General features: G+C 35.7%; 1 protein-coding gene across 1 annotated transcript in view; it reads right to left on the bottom strand.

The window, feature by feature from the left end:
* Nucleotides 1-3,397, bottom strand: part of LOC106778862 — an 18,551-nt gene extending 15,154 nt beyond the window's left edge. The window contains exons 1-6 of the mRNA XM_014666862.2: nt 3,094-3,397; nt 2,842-2,913; nt 2,645-2,778; nt 2,053-2,245; nt 1,428-1,604; nt 1,167-1,327 (exon numbers count right to left, since the gene is read on the bottom strand). Coding sequence (XP_014522348.1) covers nt 1,167-1,327; nt 1,428-1,604; nt 2,053-2,245; nt 2,645-2,778; nt 2,842-2,913; nt 3,094-3,159 — 803 coding nt within the window. The 5' untranslated portion in view covers nt 3,160-3,397. The remainder of the gene's footprint in view (nt 1-1,166; nt 1,328-1,427; nt 1,605-2,052; nt 2,246-2,644; nt 2,779-2,841; nt 2,914-3,093) is intronic.
* Nucleotides 3,398-7,578: the final 4,181 nt, after the last annotated feature.

Genomic DNA, 7,578 nt, shown 5'->3' with positions numbered 1-7,578 from the left:
CTTGCTCAAGGTGGTCATAAAGCCCTTGGCCAAGGAACCACATTTCAACGGCAGCAAACAATGATAGATAATTTTTTCCATTTAGCTTCTCGGAGGTAATTGATGGACTTCCGGAGAAGGAAAGAGCACTACCAGACACCATCTCTGAAGATGACAAATCGTACCAGTGAGAAACAAGAAAAACCCTAAGGGTTTAGACAAACGGAACTGTGACGGTGGCTGGCGACAGACTATGGCGAACGGCGGCCGGCAACGGAGGATGGCCGGCGACGGTGAGCGGTGGCGGGCGGCGAACTATGGCACCGTACAGATGCTACGAGACAAAATCCAGAGCGGGATCGACCCGTCTGATACCAACTTGAGAATTAAACTGTAAAATAATTTTAGAGGGCTTGATTAATCCCTCTCATAATATTCTATTTATAATAATAAATTGACACAAGAGTACATGATAATTAGAGTAACCTAGACACAATATAATCATGATAATTAGAGTAACNTAGACACAATATAATCATGATAATTAGAGTAACCTAGACACAATATAATCATGATAATTAGAGTATCCTAGACACAATATAATCATGATAATTAGAGTAACCCTAGACACAATATAATCATGATAATTAGAGTAACCCTAGACACAATATAAACATGATAATTAGAGTAACCCTAGACACAATATAATCATGATAATTAGAGTAACCCTAGACACAATATAATCATGATAAATAGGATAAATATCCTAACAGTTTCTAACAGGAATTGTTATCCTCTGGGGGAGGTTAGGCTCTCATTGTTCTCTGTACATTGCATTCTGGTTACTGTTAATACATGAAGAGGTTATTCATTAGTTGGTGTCTGCGTTTGGTACGTTTTGTGTTGATTGTGAAGGTTTCTTGAGTAGAAACCTATCAATAGTTAATTATCTCTTGCTAAATACCAAAAGTTGTCATTACAATATCAAAATTTATATGAAAATGTCATTTCTTGGATGGTGCATTAACTCAGACATAAGATGTTAACATTGCATGACAGTATTTGAAATTATCGCATCAGGCCCAATCATGAACAGCTCTTGGAAACAAATACAACAGGGCAAGCAAGGAATCTCCAGCTGCCATGGGTAAAAACCTTATCATATTAACACTAGATTTCAATCATACCTCATAAACATGAGACATCGGCTAAGATCAAGTGCTTCTAGAAGTTCTGTGCATGTCAGTTCAACAATTGCATCACCTGCAGAACTTGCTGAATCTCTTGCTTTCTCAGTAGCTTCCTTTATTTGTATCCACTCTAAACTGGTATTGTGGATGACTCTAGCCTTGTATTTCAAATAGAAGTAATGGATGAGTATGGCAAAAATATAGTTTGATTTCTTAAGCTTGTGAATCTGAAGGAGAATTAGATAAAAGAAGAATAACCTGAGGAGTTTGAACTCCCAACCACTTGGCAAATTCATAACCGAGACGTTCGGATTGTGTTGCCATTCTTGAAGACGATATCTTTATAACCGCTGTTTCTTCTTTTGAACAACCATCACCACTCTCACGACCGTTGAAAAAGGCAAAGAAGACTACCCCTCCAGAATTTACTGTTACCTATGTGCACACAACTGAGAAGAAAGTGAGGCACAACTAGAGAAAGCCAGCTTGTATTCTTCAAAAGAAAAAGGAAAATACGCACAATTATTGCGTATTTTCCAACATAACATTGACTTTTTGAAGTCAACCCACACAGGAAAACTTGACCCCAAAAAAAAATCAATTAATGGAATAATGTACGTACCAACGCTATAAGGAAGCACCTAGCATAAAATATATTGGACAGAAGATATATCATAAACAAACTAAAGTTCTTTCTTAGGACTGAAAAAGAAGCCGATAATTATTAACATGTTCAAGTAAAAATCGCATTTTTTTTAATCTGTATATCTAAGTCTCTGGAACTTAAACATTGAGGCTATTTGCATATTGACACAACTTCAAAAGCCCTTATACAGTTTGTGCAGTAAACAAGTGTATAAAAAAAAAAAAAAAAAAAAAAAACCTCGAGTGCTCGGTTCATTTCATCCTCAGAATGTTCGTTGCTGCTAGTGTGTTCAGTGTGGTGAAGTGAAGAGAGTCTGTCCCAAGAAAATGAACTCGATTCAATGTCCAACATTTCAGCTTTACCAAGCCTCTCCCACAAACTAATTTCTGTTTGCTGATCCTTTTTCACATCCTCAATAGATCCTCCCAGGCTGAACACAAATTAAATCACCCTTAGCCACCACTTCAGATAAAAACTAAATTTATAACCAAAAAGGAAACTTCTCCAACACGTCCCCTTCACTACTTCCCTTTTAACAAAAGCACAAAAGAAAATAAAAAATTTAAGCGTGGTTAGTTTGAAAAAACATTTTCTACTTTTACTTCGTTATAAGATCACAAACTTATTGGTTATTCCTATGCAATTTGTTTAAATAGCAAATAAAAAAGTTTTATCAATTTAATATTCTTTGTAATTATTCATGAAAAAGAAAAAAAGAACAGTTTTCCCAACCAAACATCATCTTAGCATGATCCTATTACATACATGCTCAATGGAAATGATGAAAAATGGTAGAAATGCATTTGGAAGAGAAGAAATAGTAGAGAACCTAGAAGGCATGGTGGAAGAACGATGAGGGAAGCCAGAAGTGCGATAATTGGAAGTGCGTTTACGAACTAATTGGAGCCATTGCGCGAACATAGACGCAGGCCCTGCTGTGATGTCTCCCAACATGTACAAAACCTGCAATCACCGAACAAGTTTCAATCTTTTTTATTGCAGAGAGAACCTAATTGCAAAATATACCTTGGAGGTGACGCTGAGAGTGAAAGGGGCCTCCGCCTCCTCCTTTTCCGCTTCACCTTTACCCTGCAATTCCTACTCCCACACGCAAATTTCAGAACATCACGTTACATGGGTTAGGAATAGGACTAGGAGTGAAGTTTCAACATTCACACACTCAATGCATCTATGCAAACAGGATCTATATTAACACCAGTTTCCTATTTGGGTTTATATAAGTAAACGGGAAGTGAAAAGAGAAAAATGGGTATAAACCTGGTTTTGGGTTCGCAAAGAGTTGGTGAATGCCCCAGGATCATGCTTTTGCTGCTCTTTTGCCATCTTCTTTATAAAAAATTATTTAGGTTTCTGAAAGAGTGAGAAAACTGCTCCTGCTTTTTTCTAGAATGGAGGGAAAACCGTGTGATCGTGGTGTCTATAGAGGTTACGGACATCTATAATAATTGGTGGACTAATGAGTACAGAAACTTCTTCAGCATCCTTCTAAAATACGTATTAAAACATGTGGATATATCATGACAGATCTTAGATTTAAGATTCTTAATCTTAAATAAGACTTTGAGTCTTCCCACTAAAACAACATCGTCCAATCATAACGGGTGTTGTAAAATTTTGTACTGAAATACAATTGGTAACGTCTTTTAAAGGATAAAATTGTACTCAAAGTAATATGGGGAGAAAATTACATTCGAATTGCTTCTAATAAAAAATTTATAATTAGTAAAATATAAATAAAAAACCTCAACGTATTCAATAAATAAGATGTTAATATTTATAAATTATCTAAATAAAAATATACAATTGTTAAAATTTATAAATTATCTAAATTTTAGAAGCAATACTTAAAAGAGGAAACTTAAAAAAACAAAATGTGTGTATAGTTATAAAAATAACTATAGATAAAAATAATTTGGTTATTGAAATAAGAAATATTATAAATAATATTGTGTAAATAATTTTTATTATGATTAATTATTTAAATTTGAAAAAGTGGTTGATAAAAGAGTAAATAATTCTTTTATGATGGATAGTTATTTGAATTCAAGAAAAAATATTTATTAAAAATAAAACTGATAATTTTGTATTATAAATTACTATTTAAATTTAAAAAGTAGTAATTAAAACTGCATAACTGAAAAAAAAAACATAAAAAAGTGTATACTCTTTATATATATTTATAAACTTTAAATAAATATATTTGTAGCTTTCATATCAAAACACTTACAGCAAGAGATATTAAATGCTCTCTTTCTAAATTAGAATTGTGACATCCTAATTATATAAACAACATAATATAATATAGAAGTCAACATTCAAATAAGAGAACAGTTAGAAATTAGACTTGCAAATAGTCTAAGGAATTATAATCATCCTGAAATGAAGTCAAAATTTAGAACTTTAAACAGAATAGAACATTTCAAAATAATCTAGAGTAACTAAGAACTCCTAAAGGAACTAGGCTGCAGCATCATCACCGTCCAGGACTAGATATACAAACAAGACACACAACAAGAAAGGGTGAGCTAGATATACAAAAATCATGTTATACAATCACACACAACATGCAAATTTCATTCAAGCATACTGAATTGCACTGCAAGACTTGTTACACTTTAAACCGACTCGTCCAGACTAGAATGATTGTTGAGGTATGGCGGGTCATGCACTCATGGTGGCTTCTACTGCTTTGCAAAACCCTTGCCAATGGGTTTCACCCTACCACACTCACAAGGTTAGTCTGTACCGCGCCTTGGAGCATACTAGAAAGCCTCAAAGACTAAGACCTACTACTACTACTCACAACATGGTTCAATCCTTTCTACTTGAGAATGATTGACCATTGTAGTTTCAGGATAACCCCCAAGACTGAGCTTTCACGCAAATCATTCTAAAACACACTAATAGGGCACCACCATGGATCCTCTCCTTGAGGATCATGGAATTACGTCCAAGAACCACACTTGTTACATTCAAAACCTATCAAAACCTTTAGCACTATATACTTACAGGGTATTAACATCACAACAATCATACATTGCACTAAATTCATCACACATACTTAGTTCAAATCAAAACAAGTAACTAAAGAGTAAATTGAACCTAAAGGATTCGCTCAGCGCACCCCAATTGCAAGGCGAGACAAGAGTATCTCACACAGCGAGACACGAGTATCTTGCACAGTGCACCCTAATTCGCTATGTGAATTTACTTGCTGAGGTGCCAGACCTTAGCTCTTTCGCATAGTGCACCGAGGTCTCTATGCAAGTGCTCAGACAAAGAGCACACCCCCAAGACCCATCGCTATGCGCCCATATTCGCTCTGCGAATTACCAACCTTTATTCCCAAACTCTTCCCAGTCGCATAACGAGTAGATTCGCTTTTGGAATCACCAGACACAGAGTAGCACCCTCTAGTCATTCGCATAGCGCACTGATAACAGTCTAAAAATTGTTTTTTTAATGCTTCAATTTGATATCAAAACACACCCTTTATGGCTTAGAATGAGCTTAGAATCAAGTAAAACACTTAATTGAGTCACATGAGAGTCAAAAGTTGTTTTTAGAGATATTATGCCTGTTTTTGCATTGTTTTGCAGGGTTTTGATGAGAATTGAAAATGGAAGTGAAGTAGGGAGGACTTAGACTCAAGAAAAGAGGAAAAAAGGAAGAAAAAAAGAGTCAAGTTCACCGTTTAACGCCAAATTCCAGCGCTGAGCGCCAGTCTCATGGGTGAAGTCACTGTTTCTCGCTTGAGCGACAGAGTTGAGCGGCCTGCAGCTTGAAGGCAAACCGCTAAGCGGCAGACTGGACCTCTGAGTGGCCTGCGACTTGGAGGGAAACCGTTAAGCGGCCAAATTAGGCGCTGAGCGGTGGAATGTTGGGCTTGGGCTTAAATTCTATTACTTTTATGCTTTATAAATAGCCCAGTGCGACCCTCAAAGAAATCTTTTGGCAAGCAGAGACGTCCAGAGCACTTCAACACTCCTTGGAGGCGGTTTCTTGGATGCTTAGGCTCCAATTTATCAAATCTAGGGTTTACTCTTCCATTCTTTCATTTAATTCCATCTAGTTTCACCATGTCTATGGTGAACTAAACCCTTTGTTGTTNGGNAACAATGTAATCTTTTGAAACTCTCTTATATTGAAATTCTTATTTTATTCATATGCTTATATTATCAATTGTTGGGTTTCTTATCTATGCTTAATGATTTTATCGTTTAACTCATTCGGTAAGAAGATATTTGTCTTTGTCGATACGGAGACGTACGGGGAAGTCATGAACTGATAGAAAATTCCTTGATTAAGCAATACTGCCTAGAGATAGGGGTAGGACGATCAATTGTATTTTGCTTCTGTACTTTAATGCATTATTAATTACTCAGGGAGACTAGAGATAGTAAACTAGTAATTAATAGTAGGCTTTTATCGCCAAGAGATTGGGTTTAGAGTAGGCTAAGAAAGTTTGCATGACAATTAGATAATAAAGCGAATTAAATAAGAAAAATAGATATAAGAGGGCAGATAAGATGAAATTGTAAACCCCAACAACTCCATTCATTCATATCTTTTCTTTGCCAATTGATTCACTTGCATTTGCATGTTTATTTTCGTTTTGCATTCACACTACAAAATTATTTCTTTCTCAAGTCTTATAAAATCAATTTACACGAAAGATAAGGCCTAAGAGTCCTTTGGGGGAACGATACTCGGACTTACCCTTTATATATTACTTGATAACGATCTGGTACACTTGCCAAGGGCTTAACAAGTTTTTGGCGCCGTTGCTGAGGACTTGTGGTTTAACTTTTTAAGTAGTGTAAATTGATTAAATTTGACTTGTTTGTATACATTTTATTTTTGTTTTTGTTTTGTTTTTTTTATTTTTTTTATATAAAAGTGCTTCTAAGGTTTTTTTCTTGTTTATGCAGGAAGGCATTCATACTAGAAGTAAGAAAAACCAGCAACCGCTTCCTGAAGGACTGACAGACAAGAGGGGAAAGAGAGTTAGACGTTCATCTAGAGAATTGTTTCCTTCTCCTCAGAGATTGTTACAACCCTCACCAGAGCAAAGATCAGAAGAGATGGCAGCTGAACAACAATCTCCTCCCAGACGCACACTTGCTGATGCATCAAATGTTGTGGGCCCGTTTCACTTCAATAGTATAGCCATGTCAAGGGATAACACAACCAATATGGTGATGAACCCTGCGTTGATTCATCTGGTACAAAGCAACCAATTTCACAATTTTTCCAATGAAAATCCTTATGATCATATGACAACATTTAGTGAAATTTGCAACACTATGAAGATGACTAGAGTATCTGATGATCGAGTAAAACTGAGCTTGTTTCCATTCTCACTAGGAGGCTGATGGGTGTCGCTGCCCAATCAAATTTGATTGCAATTTAGAAATGCAGTATAGCTAGGGAATGACCCCTAGGTCGTCTCTCAAGGACCAACTGCGATTTAGAGTTAAGTCTAACAAGAAGTGGGGGGGGGGGTTGAAAGTGTTTTTGTGAATGCAATATCATGAAATTAAAATGGAAATTAAGCAAACCAAACATAATTAAAATCATTAAAGTAAAGATTAGAAGTAAAATCAAAGTAAAAATAAAAGATAAAGCACTAAAAAAAAACCTAGGAGACAATTAATTAAACATGCATTGCATAAGAGAATTGAGAAACGAACAACATGGTGAATATAAGTGAGAGTTGTAGCTTGAGTTGGCAAGAAGGCA

Source organism: Vigna radiata, unplaced genomic scaffold (assembly GCF_000741045.1).
Source record: "Vigna radiata var. radiata cultivar VC1973A unplaced genomic scaffold, Vradiata_ver6 scaffold_185, whole genome shotgun sequence".
NCBI classification, from domain to species: domain Eukaryota; kingdom Viridiplantae; phylum Streptophyta; class Magnoliopsida; order Fabales; family Fabaceae; genus Vigna; species Vigna radiata.
This window is presented reverse-complemented; position numbering and strand designations above follow the sequence as displayed.